At 44.9% G+C, this 16,632-nt stretch overlaps 2 protein-coding genes across 11 annotated transcripts in view; one reads left to right on the top strand and one right to left on the bottom strand.

The window, feature by feature from the left end:
* INTS14 (integrator complex subunit 14) overlaps window positions 1-1,095 on the bottom strand; it is a 33,690-nt gene extending 32,595 nt beyond the window's left edge. For 2 of the 10 annotated variants that reach the window (XM_058427631.1, XM_058427630.1), the window contains exon 1: window positions 685-1,018. Coding sequence is in view for 1 of the 10 variants with exons in the window: in XM_058427637.1 (XP_058283620.1) it covers window positions 575-637 (63 nt within the window). In the remaining 9 variants the exon portion in view is untranslated. Of the gene's footprint in view, window positions 1-574; window positions 638-684 lie in introns of those variants that run through there. The other 8 variants (XM_058427632.1, XM_058427636.1, XM_032175170.2 and 5 more) reach the window with 8 other exon arrangements.
* A 693-nt stretch (window positions 1,096-1,788) lies between these two features.
* Window positions 1,789-16,632, top strand: part of SLC24A1 (solute carrier family 24 member 1) — a 45,159-nt gene continuing 30,315 nt past the window's right edge. The window contains exons 1-4 of the mRNA XM_058427199.1: window positions 1,789-2,485; window positions 8,724-8,824; window positions 13,257-13,297; window positions 13,924-15,939. Coding sequence (XP_058283182.1) covers window positions 14,050-15,939 — 1,890 coding nt within the window. The 5' untranslated portion in view covers window positions 1,789-2,485; window positions 8,724-8,824; window positions 13,257-13,297; window positions 13,924-14,049. The remainder of the gene's footprint in view (window positions 2,486-8,723; window positions 8,825-13,256; window positions 13,298-13,923; window positions 15,940-16,632) is intronic.

Below are 16,632 nucleotides of genomic sequence, written 5' to 3'. Positions count from 1 at the left end.
TGCAAAGGAGGCTGAGGCGGGCAGATCACCTGAGGTCAGGAGTTCGAGAGCAGTCTGACCAACATGGTGAAACTCCATCTCTACTAAAAATACAAAAATAAGCCAGATGTGGTGGCATGCGCCGGTAGTTCCAGTTACTTGGGAGGCTGAGACAGGAGAATTGCTTGAACCCAGGAGGCAGAGGTTGCAGTGAGCCGAGATCGCGCCACTGCTCTCCTGCCTGGGTGACAGAGCGAGACTCCGTCTTGGGTGGGGAGGAATCCCTGCCCACCACAGTCTAGCAATTTTGTGAGAACAACACTATGTATTCCTCACTTGGGTGGATTCTGAGCCCCCAAGTCTCCCACCCCCACCCCCTTCCCATGTGTACTGTTCAAACAACTAGGGCTCTTCTTTCTCAAGAACAGTCTGAGAAATAGGCCCTAGCCACCTATTTGGCCTTGAATACCAAGTGTCCATCAGCTAGACGTTTATAATTCTTCCCTGAAGGTGATAATTAGCTCATTCATAAAGAACTGATTCTCAGCAGTCTCGCTCTCAAAGCGGGATTCTGCCTGAATTTCTAGGGCCCCACCTGCTCTTTGGTTTTCCCGTCAGCCTCCGGGAGTCCCTCCCCAGTTCTCAGATACAATTTCATCTCTAAAAGTCCAGACTGAAAATCGCATCTGGGAGATATATTTTTACCTGAAAAATCAGCCAAGAAAATGTGGGATCTGGAAGTCTCTCTTGGAAAGAGGGGACAGAGGGGGGCAGAGCAGAGGGCGAAATCGTGCAGCTGACGCGGAGCTGGGGACCCCGAGCCTCACAGCGAGGGGAGGCCGGGAGCAGCACCCCGGAACTGGCGCCTCACAGACGGCGCGGGGCGGCCGCCACGGTGGCGGGAAGGCCAAGCGCTGGCCCTGGGTTGTTCTTCACCCCTAACGCCTTCACCTGTAACCCCAACAAGCAACGAAAGGCAGCCCCGGGCCTTCGGCCTCCCCACTCACCCCGTGTCCATCGCCGGACACAGTCCGTCTGCATAAACTTTCCGTCCGCGCACCACAGCCGGAACTATAAGGCCGCGCGACAGAAGGGAATCCCGCACCGGCACTCCGCGCTGGCGGGGCGGTCCTTGGAGAGCTTCAGGGTAGCCCGGGCAGGGTTCTGGCTCATCCCGGAGGGACGCCAGGGGGCGCGGCCTCTCTTCGCGGTGGCCAATCCGCTGCCATCCCTCTCCTTCCACAAATCCCCAACTTCTCTTGAGCCTTGGCTGGGTTTCCCGCCATGTCTCTCTGCATTGCCCTGTATCTCTCCCCATTCTCGGGCTCTTTCCTTCCCCTTCTGCCCCACTGACCCATGGGCCTCACCTGGCCCGGTGACTCTGTGACCGCTTCACTCTTTTGTCCCCTCACTCCCCTGGGCCCCGTCGGTGCACAAGCCCAACCCTTCCTGCTATTTTCCTCGTCACTCTTCAGCCCCCTATCTCATATCCTCTGAACCGATTGACAGAATCCTCTGCCTGTTCCTTTTAAACTGCAATTCCTGAACTACAAATCCTGGCCGGGCGTGGTGGCTCAGGCCTGTAATCCCAGCACTTTGGGAGGCCAAGGTGGGCGGATCGCTTCAGGTCAGGAGTTTGAGACCAGCCTGGGCAACATGGTGAAACCCCTCTCTCTACTAAAATACAAAAATTAGCCGGGCATGGTAACGAGCGCCTGTAATCCCAGCTACTTGGGAGGCTAAGGCACGAGAATCTTGGGGGGAAAAAAACCCAAAACTGTAATTCCTGGCTGAGGTATGCTTTGTATATCCTTCTTGGCTGACCTGAGCCCAATTTACCTCAAGACTTGGCCTCTTGGTCTCCTCAGCCCAAATGCTCACTTTATTCCCCTATCCCCTTTTTGAGGGAAGCAGAGGGCCTTCGTTCCCCTCACCCTGGACAAGGCATGCGTGCTCAGATTTCCCCGTAAGGCAACATGGGCTCTTGCCAGTCACTCTGGCCGCCTGGTGTCTCCATTGTAGTCTGTGCCTCAGTGAGGTCCTTAAGAGGGCAAGAGGTGACTTTCTTTCTAACCATGTAGGGAGCCAGGGAATCCCGGCTAGAGATAGGCTTAGATGGGTGCCAGCAGGCCCCTGGGTAGTTACGGTTCAAACAACAATGTGGAACCACCTAGGTTACAAAGTGAGTACAGAAAGGCCTCTAGAAGGCTGCAGGCATTTGCCTTTTTCTTTTAGCTGATAGGATGGGGCGAGATTAGGAGATGGGACGAGGAAGGAGGATGCTTTGAACTGAACAGACAAGTCTGTCTGACTTCTCACAGCTTGTTCTGTGGGAGAGTGTGGGGCCAGTTGCTTGTAGTTTTTTCCTGTCCCTGGGAATATCCCTGCCAGCACTGGGGCCCAGGGCCCTGAAGACTGCCCTATTTGCTTCAAAACTTCTTTCCCCAACCTGGCTGATCTCACCATGTCAAGATCTAGTTATGCTTGAGCAGGCATTGGGCTCCAGGTAAGTAAGGCTGCAGCCTGATAACTTAGTCATAATTTCTAATCTTGCCCTATTGGGAGGGATGTGGCCAAGAATGTGTGGGTAAGTAAATGTCTAGTTACCCCTAATGTGACAATGACTTAGCCATAGGGTTACTGTCCTCGTGGTAATTCTGGCTCAGTTGCAAGGTCTGATTCATTACCTTACCCAACCCTAAAGCTTAAGTTAGTTCGCTGATGGATGATCAAATCTTGTAACATAGTTCTTCTGAATAACAGGCTTTTGGGAGACTTGGAAAGCAAAAAATCAATATATTAAATTGATGATAAAAGGCACAGCTGCCAGGAGGACTGTGTTACTTAGGGCAACTAGTTTGTTTTTTTTTTCCTCCTTAGTGGAATCCCATTACAAATCAGAAGGTTGTTCAGTGACTATAACATCAGAGAACATCAGCACAAAGGTTAGAAGGTTTTAAAGGAGGTGTCTTTCAAGCCATAGTTGGCTGATGAATTTCTTTTCCCCACTCAAGTGACCCTCAGCATTTGCGTGTTTCCACACACACATTAAAGGAAATCAATAGTTTCCTTTGCATAATCTTTCATTCCCTTTATTTTTTCCTGCCTTGAAACAGTGGACTGCTGTCCCAAAGGCTTTGAAAGACAGTGTTTGATCCCCAATCTGACAGAGGAAAGTTTAATGACAGAAAAACCATGGCTCTCACAGGGACTAGGTACTGGGGAGCTCAAAGGGAAGTCTAGATATCTAAATCTCCTAGAGCATGTGTTGAAAATGCAGATTCCCAGACCTTGCCAAGTGAAATGGAAATGAAATTTCATGACTTCATGCTTGAGAATCTTTGTTGTTAAGTTCCGAGGGTGATTTTGTGTGTGTGTGTGTGTGTGTGGTGACAGGGTCTTTGTCACCCAGGCTGGAGTGCAGTGGCATGGTCTTGGCTTCTTGCAGCCTTGACTTCCTGAATTTAAGCAATCCCCCCCGACCTCAACCTCCCGAGTAGCTGGGACTACAGGCATGTGCCACCATGCCTGGCTAATTTTTAAATTTTTTGTAGAGATGGGGGTCTCACTGTGTTGCCCAGAGTGGTCTCGAACTCCTGAGTTCAAGCGATCCTCCCTCCTTGGCCTCCCAAAGTGCCAGGATTACAGGCATGAGCCACTGCATTTGGCCCCAAGATGATTTTTCATCTACAGAGATAAGGGGTAGGGAATAAGTAAGTGAAGAAAAGGCTGAGGGGTGGGGAAGAGCAGTGGGCCTACTTCTCTTTTGCATTCTTCCCTCTCTTCTCACACTCCCATGATGTCCTTTGCCCTGTATTTCCCTTCCTGCCCCTGTAGTCTGGAGACTGTTCACTCCCAAATCATACTTCCAAGCTCCAGCCCCTTCCTCTCATCATTCGCCCCTCCCTATTTCACTATTTTCACCAAAGCAGAAGTCAATCACAAATATGACCCCTCTGTCTTCTGAAAAAAAATTTTATTATGGAAATTTTCAAACATAGACAAAGATAGGGAGATTAGGATAATAAATCCCTGTGTGCCCTTCACCTAGTTTCTGCTATCAATGCAATCCTCATCTTGTTTCATGTACACCTCTACCGACTTCTCCCCACGTATTATTTTGATGCAGATCCCTGATAGCATAACATTTTATCCAGGAATATTTCCTGATGTATCTTTAAAAGAGAACTTAAAAATATATAATTGCGATACCATTATCAAATTTAACATAATTAACAATAAATCCTTAATATCATCAAATATCTAATCAGCTTTCAAATATTCAGTTGTGTCACAAATATCATAAATTTTACTTTTTTACACTTTGGTTATTTGAATCAGGATCCAAGTAAGATCCAGATATTGAAATCCATTGCTATATCTCAGAAGTCTCTTTTAATCCATAGGTTTCTCCCTCTTTTCCTTTGAAATGTATTTGGAAAACTGTGCTCCCCCTCCTTTTAAAATTGCTCTCAATCCTCTTTCAGTTTTTTCCAGAGCATTTGAGAAAACCACAAAGCTTTTCTCTATTTTAAATAATGAAAAGACTCACTGAACAAAGAAAAGCTTTTACACATTTCCAATTCCAATTAACTTTGCCTCTGCTCTGAAAATAGGGTGAGCTTTATCCATTGCTGGATCCCCCAGGGTCTGGCATGTGATGGTGGATGTGCACTTGTGGAAAGAAGATAGGAGGGGAGTAAGAGAGGTTATTGGAAAAAAAAAGTCAAAGAGGAAAGCAGAGAAAACTTGGTAGATACTACATTTCTCCAAGAAAGTAGAAAGGAACTTCTTTCTTCCATACACTCTTTGCTTTGAAAAGTTCTATAAAGGCCTACAGTGTTGGCTCTCAGCGCTTTGGGAGGCGGAGGCAGGAGAATCGCTTGAGCCCAGCTGTTTGAGACTAGCCTAGGCAACATAGAAAGATCTTGTCTCTACAAAAATTAAAATTAACCAGGTGTGGTGGTGTGCACCTGTAATCCTAGCTACTCAGGAGGCTGAGGCAGGAGGATTGTTTGAGCCCAACAGTTCAAGGCTGCAGTGAGCTATGATTGTGCCACTGCACTCCAGCCAGGACAAGATCTGATCTCTAAAAACAAACAAACAAACAAACAAAATGCTATAAAGTCTAAATTTTTAAAGGCCCCTCATGATCTGGGCCCTGACCCAGGCTCACCACTCACTCTCTTAAAACCTTGGTGGCATCTTTCAATGAAAAAGAAGATAAAGCCAAATAAAACTAGTTTTTAAAAAATTATAAAAAGTAATTTGTGAGGCTGGGAGGTTGGGCACGGTGGCTCACGCCTGTAATCCCAGCACTTTGGGAGGTTGAGGTGGGTAGATCACTTGAGGTCAGGTGTTCGAGACAAGCCTGACCAACATAGTGTAACCCTGTCTCTACTAAAAATACAAAAATTAGCCGGCTGTCATGGTGGGCACCTGTAGTCAGCTGCTCGGAAGGCTGAGGCATGAGAATCACCTGAACCCGGGAGGTGGAGGTTGCAGTGAACCAAGATCACACCACTGCACTCCAGCCTGGGCAACAGAGCAAGACCCTGTCTCAAAAAAAATTAATTTGTGTCTATGGATAAAAATTCAAAGTTAATTTTAATTTTTTTATCATACGTTAAGTTCTAGTGTACATGTGCGCAACGTGCAGGTTTGATACATAGGTATACGTGTGCCATGTTGGTTTGCTGCACCCATCGACTCATCATTTACATTAGTTATTTCTCCTAATGCTATCCCTCCCCCACCCCCCACCCCCGACAGGCCCCAGTGTGTGATGTTCCCCGCCCTGTATCCAAGTAATCTCATTGTTCAATTCCCACCTATCAGTGAGAACATGCGGTGTTTGGTTTTCTGTCCTTGAGATAGTTTGCTGAGAATCATGGTTTCCAGCTTCATCCATGTCCCTGCAAAGGACATAAACTCATCCTTTTTTTATGGCTGTATAGTATTCCATGGTGTATTTGTGCCACATTTTCTTAATCCAGTCTATCATTGATGGACACTTGGGTTGGTTCCAAGTCTTTGCTATTGTGAATAGTGCCACAATAAACATACATGCACATGTGTCTTTATAGTAGCATGATTTATAATCCTTTGGGTATATACCCAGTAATGGGGATTGCTGAGTCAAATGGTATTTCTACTTCTAGATCCTTGAGGAATCGCCACACTGTCTTCCACAATGGTTGAACTAATTTGCACTCCCACCAACAGTGTAAAAGCGTTCCTATTTCTCCACACCCTCTCCAGCATCTGTTGTTTCCTGACTTTTTAATGATCGCCATTCTAACTGGCATGAGATAGTATCTCATTGTGGTTTTGATTTGCATTTCTCTGATGACCAGTGATGATGAGCATTTTTTCATGTGCCTCTTGGCTGCATAGATGTCTTCTTTTGAGAAGTGTCTGTTCATATCCTTTGCCCGCTTTTTGATGGGGTTGTTTTTTTCTTGTAAATTCGTTTGAGTTCTTTGTAGATTCTGGATATTAGCCCTTTGTCAGATGGGTAGATTGCAAAAATTTTCTCCCATTCTATAGGTTGCCTGTTCACTCTGATGGTAGTTTCTTTTGCTGTGCAGAAGCTCTTTAGTTTAATTAGATCCCATTTGTCTATTTTGGCTTTTGTTGTCATTGCTTTTGGTGTTTTAGTCACGAAGTCCTTGGCCATGCCTATGTCCTGAATGGTATTGCCTAGGTTTTCTTCTAGGGTTTTTATGGTTTTAGGTCTAACATGTAAGTCTTTAATCCATCTTGAATTAATTTTTGTATAAGGTGTAAGGAAGGGATCCAGTTTCAGCTTTCTACGTATGGCTAGCCAGTTTCCTCAGCACCATTTATTAAATAGGGAATCCTTTCCCCATTTCTTGTTTTTCAGGTTTGTCAAAGATCAGATGGTTGTAGATGTGTGGTGTTATTTCTGAGACCTCTGTTCTGTTCCGTTGATCTATATGTCTGTTTTGGTACCAGTACCATGCTGTTTTGGTTACTGTAGCCTTGTAGTATAGTTTGAAGTCAGATGGCGTGATGCCTCCAGCTTTGTTCTTTTTGCTTAGGATTGTCTTGGCTATGTGGGCTCTTTTTTGGTTCCATATGAACTTTAAAGTAGTTTTTTCCAGTTCTGTGAAGAAAGTCATTGGTAGCTTGATGGGGATGGCATTGAATCTATAAATTACTTTGGGCAGTATGGCCATTTTCACGATATTGATTCTTCCTATCCATAAGCATGGAATATTCTTCCATTTGTTTGTATCTTCTTTTATTTCATTGAGCAGTGGCTTGTAGTTCTCCTTGAGGGGGTCCTTCACATCCCTTGTAAGTTGTATTCCTAGGTATTTTATTCTCTTTGTAGCAATTGTGAACGGGAGTTCACTCATGATTTGGCTCTGTTTGTCTGTTAATGGTGAATAGGAATGCTTGTGATTTTTGCACATTGATTTTGTATCCTGAGACTTTGCTGAAGTTGCTTGTCAGCTTAAGGAGATTTTGGGCTGAGACAATGGGGTTTTCTAAATATACAATCATGTCATCTGCAAACAGGGACAATTTGATTTCCTCATTTCCTAATTGAATACCCTTTATTTCTTTGTCTTGCCTGATTGCCCTGGCCAGAACTTCCAACACTATGTGGAATAGGAGTGTTGAGAGTGGGCATCCTTGTGTTGTGCCGGTTTTCAAAGGGAATGCTTCCAGTTTTTGCCCATTCAGTATGATATTGGCTGTGGGTTTGTCATAAATACTTCTTTTACTAGAGACAGGGTCTTGCTATGTTGCCCAGGATGGTCTTGAACTCCTAGTCTCAAGCAATCCTCCCTTCTCAGCCTCCCAAAGTGCTGGGATTACAGGAGGGCACCACTGCATCAGGCAAAATTCAAAGTTTCAAAATAGATGAAGTGAAAAATAAGCATTTGCTTTCCTAGAAGCAACCATACATATCTCCCTGCCTCAAGTATGATTCTAGCCACTGGGTTGGAGAAGTGAAATATCAGAGTTGTTGTTTGTTTTTGTTTATTCTATATCTATTGGTGACAGAAGTATAGCCATTCTTACATATGCTTTGCAAAATTGTCTCTACATATGTATGTGTATATGTGTATGTATATACATATTATGTATACTATATAATATAACATATATAATACTTTCTACCTAAATGCAACAATGTTATATATATAGTTCTGCATCTTGCTTTTATTATTATTGATTTATTACTATATCCTGGGCATCACCTTCATTCCTTTTAACTGCTGTATATAATTGACTATTATAAAGATGTGCCATTATTTATGTAATCAGTTTCCTATTGACATTTAGATTTCAGTTTTTGCTACTACAAGCAAAGCTGGAAAGGGCCTGGTAGACTAATATAGGGGCTTTTTCTCCAATTGAGATGGGAAGCCACTGGAAATTCTGGAATATAGGAGGGACATTATCTGATCTACAGTTTAACAAGGTCACTTGGGCTGCTATACTCGATTTACACATCTTCACCGGTATCTTCGTTGGCACTGGGTGTTATTTAAATTTCTTACTCTTTGTCAGCTTATAGGGAAAAAAAGGTATCTTGCTGTGCCTCAATCATCATGCGTTTGTAAAGTCAGATTTGACATGGGAGTTTTATTTAGTGGGCTGTTTCTCTTACTTTGATGGGGGTTGTGAATAGTGCTGGGACTGTGTGGTTTCCTGCTTGGCCACACTGAAGTCCTCTGAAATCACCTCTCTGACCTTTTCTGTAGGCCTCTGGCCCCTCCAGAAGGGCACTTGACTGTAAGGATGAAATCCTGTCTCTGAGCTGCACTCAGTGTGAAGTGCCACCACCTGCATCTCCCTGTCTCAGGTATGGTTCTAGCCACTGGCTTGGAAAGATGTGTCATAGGATGTTTGGGGACTTATTTTGTTGTTTTCCACCAGTAACAACTGTACAGCCATTTTTAATCCTATAAACAATATAATATGCACAAATAAAACAGTATAAACAAAAGGTCTTAGGCCGTGACATTGTACAGTTTGGACAGATCAAAGTGCTTTTCCACAGATTCTCTCGCTGTTACTCTAACAGCAGTTCCATGAGGAAGCTTGTCTTTCCTGGTTTCATAAATGAGGAACCTGAGAATGAGAGACCTTAGGCTTGCTCCTCATCAGACTTGTTACTTTATTAGAGGTTACAAAGCAGTACCTGTAGGTTAAATTCAGCCCTCAGACTCATTTGTTTGCTTCCTAATATTTTTAAATTGTTTGACATTGGAATACCTATCGGTGGGTCATTTATTCTCTGTCCAGACATAGCCCCCAGCACGCTCCAGTTACTTAGAAAATGATTAATGTAACTTAATTTTATCTACCCAGGACCTAAAGCCATTAAAATTTGCAACCCATCAATGCTTGCTATCTGCCAGATTAAAAAAAAAAAGAAATAAAATTTGCGACCCTTTCAAATCTTGTCTACTTTCTACTGTACAACTGTAGAGTTGGTTGCAACTCCTGATGTAGGCCCGGAAATAAACCAGCCTTAGCCATAAACCCTCCACGTCAGATGAAAAGTCTCGTTCCCTCTTCTTTCTGTTTTAATAAAAGTTAGGAAAGGCCTAGAGCTTTGGAGGGCAAGGAAAGGCAGGCTTGCTGTCCTGCCAAACTTCTAAGATCCGCCTTCCTCACCCCCTTATTTTATCGTGAGCGTCAGAGCCAGATCTACCCCATCTGTTCTTCCATCCTGTTCCAGGGGAGGGTATAAAATGAGGCAATTTTTTAGAGCAAAGCAGATCAGCTTCCCCTTCTCAGTGGCGCTGGCCATTCTCCAGCCATTTGCTCTCAAAAGGTCATGAGCTTTTTGGGTGAGCATTCTCCTCTCCATCCATGTGTAGCTCAGGGGCCCCATCTCTGAGCATCTTCCTCACTGGGTTATGCTTTTTATATTTAATAGATATATAAAATATATTTAATAAATATATTTATAATATAAATAAATATATTTAATAAATATATTTAATAAATAAATATATTTAATAAATAAATATATTTAATAAATATATTTAATAAATAAATATATTTATAATATAAATAAATATATTTAATAAATAACTTTATTTATAATATTAATAAAGTTATTTATTTATTAAATACATTCATTGCTTGCCAGGCACTGTTCTGGGCTCTGGGGATTCAGTGGTGAATAAGACAGGCAAGTTCCCTGTCTTCTTGGAGTTCACCCACTAGTAAGAGTTGCACACATTAATCAGGTGATTGCACAAATAAATACACAGTAGAGTGCTATAACAGTGAAATGCATGGAGACCTGCTGACCCCTCTAACACAATCTGATTGTGATACCTAAAAGCAGAAAAACAACAATAGTACCTGGCACTGTTAATATGTTTTACAAATTAATTAATCCCCACAACAACCCTATCAAACAGGTAATGTCATTATCATCCTCATTTTACAGGATGAGAGGTTTACAGCCACTGAGAAGTTAAATAACTTGTCCAAACTCACATGGCTAGTACAGAGGATGCTCCCATTCTTGGTTGAGCAGCCAAATTTCCTGCTGAATTTCAAAATGTGCCAGAATCCCATGATAATAAGACAGAAGAAACTGGATTTACCCCCAGCAGGTAGGATTTAGGTTAGACACCAGGAAGAACTCCTTGGCAACATTTATGAACATATGAGAGAAAGGAATCACTTTTCTGAGGATTTCCTTCTCCCCTGAATTTTTTATATGGAATAAACAACATTGTAAAAATAGAGGAATTATTTCAGAAAAAAAGATCACTCATTTTACTTTGTGAATTATGTTCCTTTTTTCATCTTTCTGGGCCAGATTGAGACTGTGTTACACAGTGGCATGAAAAGGGAAAGAACTAGATTTGGTTCTGCCCACAGCATTATAAAGGCAAGGACATGTAACTAGCAGACCTCAGGCCCTGATCCCAGGCTTCCAACATCCAGAGTGACCCCAGCATACTCAGAGATGAAGCCAGCTCTTCCACAGTGGGTGGGCCCTTCTGTGGGCTTCAGCAGAGGGAGCTCATGACCTTCTTACTGTTCCAGGCCACTCAAGGTGAAGCAGGGCAGAGGTGAGGCTGTGAGGATTCACTGCTATTTCAGATGAAAGTAATCCAAAGCAGCATGCACCCAGGTACTCTGGAGGAAACAGGAAAGGGAGAAAGGGGCAGTCAGTAAATATCAGGCCGAGTTAGCTGAATGATTGAAAGGGCTTCCAGATCAATGGTTAGGATCACAAGATCCCCACTACCTTACCCTACTCCCACTTTGATCAGCTCCAGGCCATGGGCTGGAGGCGCAGGGGGCTCAGGGCGCCAACCCCTCAGGTATCTTGGGATGTCCCAGCCTGCTCTGGGGAGATCCATTAGTGCCCTCTACACCAAGGATTTCCTTTAGGCCTAATAAAATAGATTTCATGTATGAATTGCTTTGAAGTTTGCTTGGTGTTTTTCTCTATAATCTTTGTTTTTTATTTTGATTCTCACATTCACCTTACAGATAGGTAGGACAGGTATTATTATCCCCACATTTACTTTTAGATTACATTAGAATCACACAGCAGCAAGTCGAGCCTAATGCTAACTGAGGTCTTCTGATCTCTTAAGCCCCAGTCACTTTCCCTTGGTTTTCTCAGAGCGCCTTCTGAATCTTTCCAAAACTTTCCACCATCTAAGCATGGAAACCCTAGACCACCTCTCATTCTCATAGCTTAGAAATAAGTTTGAGAAATCTCCCCAGTTCCTCCAGTGACTTTGTGGGCCCACAGTGAGCCCATCTGTGTCCCTGGTGGAAGGCCCACTCTCTCAGGCTTGGTCAGGTGCACTGGGACCCAGAACTTGTGCAATGCCCTGATAAGCTTCTTAGAGGAGGTGGGTATTAGCCAAGATCGGATATTCTTCCCCTGAGCTGCCCTTCACACCCGACCCTGCCTTGAATTACGATTCCATAGGAGAGCTGGGGGCAGGAGAATGGGGTGGGTGTTCCCTGCTGTCCAGCTTCAGACCCACTCTTTGAGATATTGGATTCTGACAAGTTTCCAGAGCTGAGAAGACAGCCAGATGTCAAGGTCTGAAGGTAAATGATGTAATTAGGTAGGAGGGATCAGCTGGGGTGCCAGGTCAGCTCTGTTACATAACACAGAAATATTAGAAAGAGAGAGGCCCTCTGAAATTTCTGTTGGGGATACGAGTGGGCTTGCTGCAAAGTGTTGAGTTCATGGCAAGGATCGGGGGGCTGCAGGGAGATAGTGGAAAGAAAATTATAGAAATCAGGGACATAGAAGGAAGTTCACTTATTCCTACTTCTCCTTTTGCTTGTCCCTCTCCTGCTTTTTAAGACAAGTACCTTTGCATCTCCGATTATTGTGACATGCAAGAAAGAAAGGGGAGTTAGGAGGCTCATCTGCTTGGCTACTCACTAGCTGTGTGATGTTAAGCAAGTCATATCTCCTCTCTGGACCTCTGTGTTTTCATATCTCAGACGAGGAGTTGTACCAGATAGATTCCATGGGTTACTCAGTTCACTTCTAATATATCATATGCAAAACCAATCATTTCCAGTTATTGTTTTGTAGTAGTTTGTGGACATTAATTAGAGATTTAATAAATACTTACTTGGGCTGGGCCTCAATGCCCTTCTTTATAAAATGAGGATTCTTTGAGGGCTTTCATGTTCTTCCCTCCTTCATTCTTGTATAACACTAACCTTTCTGTTCAGTGCTTTTCTTTTTTTTTTTTTCTTTGAGACAGAGTCTTACTCTGTTGTCCAGGCTGGAGTGCAATGGCACAATCTTGACTCACTGCAACCTCTGCCTGCCAGGTTCAAGCAATTCTCCTGTCTCAGCCTCCTGTGTACCTGGGATTATAGGCTTGCACCACCACACCTGGCTAACTTTTGTATTTTTAGTAGAGATGGGGTTTCACCATGTTGGCCAGGCTGGTCTTGAACTCCTGACCTCAAGTGATCCGCCTGCTTCCCAAAGTGCTGGGATTCCAGGCGTGAGCCACCGTGCTCGGCCTGTTCAATGCTTTTCATGTGTTTTTACTCACTCAACATTCCTGTGACAGTGTTATTATTCATATTCTAATTTAATTTAAATTAAATTTAAAATATAACATGCACATGATAAAAAGGTTAAACTAACAGAATATACAGTGAAAATAAGTCGCCTTCTGACCTTTGATCCTCAGTTTCCCTTCCCCAGATGTCCTTCCAGATATTATCTTTGCATAACCAATATATATGTTATCATGCCCATTTCACAGATGAGGCACCAAGGCTCAGCCTGTCCAGGATGAAACAGCTGGTAAGCAGCAGAACAGGGAGTCTAGGCTTTCAACTCCATTCCCCATGATCCTCCCACCATGCCATATTCTCTGGGAAGCTCTATAACATTAACTTTTAAGCTTTGCCCAATCTGGATGGTGGAATTGTTTTAAGTCAGTCCAAGAAAATACATGGAGCCTTAATGTCCCTGGCAATGCCCTCCACTGCTGCCTCTTTTTGTCTATAGCTTAAAGCCATATCTCCCTACCTCCTTCCTGCCTTTGATAAGGTGAGACCTGTGGCCTGACACCAGCTATGGATGACTGAGCTCCCAGGATCTTAGGCTTGGACCTGAAGAGTACTGGCAGATCTTTTGCTGAGAGCCCAGGGAGGACTTGGTAGACTCCATAGAGCACTCAGGCTCCAGCTCAGGAACCTGGGCTGCTGGCATGCCTACGTAGTACAGAGGACCCCTAGGCACTCTTTCTCTTAAGAGTAGGCATTTTCCTCTGGAGCAGGGGGCAGGAGTAGTTTACTCTTGCAAAGACCCCATGCATGATACTTTTGTGTTCCTGGGGCTTCTATTATCACTTTTTTCTATATGAGGGTGTTATGGATCCCAGATCTCCTCTTAGTGGTAAATAATCTCTTTTTTTACCCACCTAGGGTTGTGGATACCCCCTGGCTGGGCTTCATGGAGAAATCTTCTCTGATCACCAACCTGAATCCCAGAGTAGCCTCCATCTTAGGACAGAATGAGAGGCCTTCTGTAACCAGATATAACTGGCCAGCATGGGGAAATTGATCAGGATGGGGCCGCAAGAGAGGTGGTTACTCCGGACAAAGCGGCTTCATTGGAGTCGCCTCCTCTTCTTACTGGGAATGTTGATCATCGGTTCTACCTATCAGCACCTTAGGAGACCCTGGGGCCTTTCCTCATTGTGGGCAGCAGTCTCATCTCATCAGCCTATAAAACTGGCCAGTCGGGACCTCCCCAGTGAAGAGATGATGATGGTGAGCAGCAACCCTTCAAAACCTAGCTCCGAAAAAGGGGGTAAGATGCTGGTACCCCAAGCCTCAGTGGGCAGTGATGAAGCAACACTGAGCATGACAGTGGAGAATATCCCCAGTATGCCTAAAAGAACAGCCAAGATGATCCCAACAACAACCAAGAATAATTACAGCCCAACAGCAGCAGGTACAGAAGGAAGGAAGGAAGACACCCCAACATCCAGTAGAACACTGACTTACTACACCTCAACTTCAAGCAGACAAATAGTAAAAAAGTATATCCCAACACCCAGGGGAGAAATGAAGAGCTACAGCCCAACTCAAGTCAGGGAAAAGGTGAAGTATACTCCTTTCCCACGTGGTAGAAGAGTAGGCACTTACGCTCCATCCACATTCATGACAATGGAAACAAGCCATGCGATCACCCCCAGGACAACAGTGAAGGATAGTGACATTACAGCAACCTATAAAATACTGGAAACCAACTCTCTTAAGAGAATAATGGAGGAAACCACCCCAACCACTCTCAAGGGAATGTTCGATAGCACCCCAACTTTTCTGACACATGAGTTAGAAACAAACGTCTTGATTTCTCCAAGGAGCGTCGTGGAAAAAAACAACCTGTCTCCCCCCAGAAGAGTGGAAAGTAACAGCTCAGCCCATCCCTGGGGGTTAGTGGGAAAGAACAACCTGAAGACTCCCCAGGGAACAGTCCTGGTGCATACCCCAGCCACCTCTGAGGGGCAGGTGACAATAAGCACCATGACAGGCAGCAGCCCAGCAGAAACCAAAGCCTTCACTGCTGCCTGGAGTCTTAGGAATCCCTCACCCAGGACCAGTGTATCAGCCATCAGAACAGCCCCAGCCACAGTCTGGAGGCTGGCAAAGAAACCTTCCACAGCACCCAGCACCTCAACAACCCCCACGGTCAGGGCAAAGCTGACCACGCAGGTCCATCACTGTGTGGTTGTGAAGCCAACCCCAGCCATGCCCACCACTCCCTCCCCAAGCCTCACAACGGCCCTGTTCCCAGAGGAGCTCAGTCCCAGTCCCTCAGTGCTGCCTCCCAGCTTGCCAGACCTCCACCCCAAGGGAGAGTACCCCCCAGATCTGTTCAGTGTGGAGGAGCGGCGGCAGGGCTGGGTGGTCCTGCACATTTTTGGCATGATGTATGTGTTTGTGGCCTTGGCCATTGTTTGCGACGAGTACTTCGTTCCAGCCCTGGGTGTCATCACAGACAAGCTGCAGATCTCTGAGGATGTGGCAGGCGCCACATTCATGGCTGCTGGAGGCTCTGCTCCTGAGCTCTTCACCTCCCTCATCGGTGTCTTCATTTCCCACAGCAATGTGGGCATCGGTACCATTGTGGGCTCTGCTGTGTTCAACATTCTCTTTGTCATTGGCACTTGTTCCCTCTTCTCCCGAGAGATCCTCAACCTCACCTGGTGGCCCTTATTCCGTGATGTCTCCTTCTACATCCTTGACCTGATAATGCTCATCCTCTTCTTCCTGGACAGCCTCATTGCCTGGTGGGAGAGCCTGCTGCTGCTGCTGGCTTATGCCTTCTATGTGTTCACCATGAAGTGGAACAAGCATATCGAGGTCTGGGTGAAGGAGCAGCTCAGCAGGAGGCCAGCAGCCAAGGTCATGGCCTTAGGAGACCTCAGCAAGGTAAGGACAAATTGGCTCAGGCTTCTCTAGCCCCTTTGAGATGAAAGGATGTGGTGAAGCCAGGACCTGAAGAGAAGGTGCTGGATCAGACCTCAAGAGATGAATGATCTGGTTCCCTTACTATTTATTCAACATTTATAGAGTACCTATTCTCTGCCAGGTACTGTGCTGGGGCCTTTGTAAGCAGGACATTGGCTTAACCCCTAATCACCCTATAAACTAGTTATATTATGATCCCCATTTGCAGGAGAGGAAACGGAAGCCCAAAGAAGTTAAACCACATGTTCAAGGTCACACGGCAAATAGGCAGTGGAGCCAAGATTTGAACTTGGGTTGGTGTGACCAGGTGTTTGGAAATGACATTTGAGTTGGGCTTTGGACAATGTCCAAGAAGATGCCAGGCGAGGAAAAATGATAATCTCTTCCATATGCATGGCGTTCATGGTTTAGCTAGCACCCTCATTTTCATTTAATCCCGTTAGTTCACATTCCAGACGTGGAGGGGCTGATGGCTTGGATGGCGTCTGAGAAGGGGGAGGGTTTTATATTTTTGTTTTGTTCTGAAAATATTAGAGAAGATGGGAGCTCTACTCACCCACTGATAAGCTAGCCCTGGGGGCAGAGCCCCTCTCTCTGTGCCCACTGGAGACCAGACACCAGGAGCACCAATCCTGGGGCTTTCTCCTGACCTAT

This window comes from Hylobates moloch, unplaced genomic scaffold (genome assembly GCF_009828535.3).
Source record: "Hylobates moloch isolate HMO894 unplaced genomic scaffold, HMol_V3 SCAFFOLD_14, whole genome shotgun sequence".
NCBI classification, from domain to species: domain Eukaryota; kingdom Metazoa; phylum Chordata; class Mammalia; order Primates; family Hylobatidae; genus Hylobates; species Hylobates moloch.
This window is presented reverse-complemented; position numbering and strand designations above follow the sequence as displayed.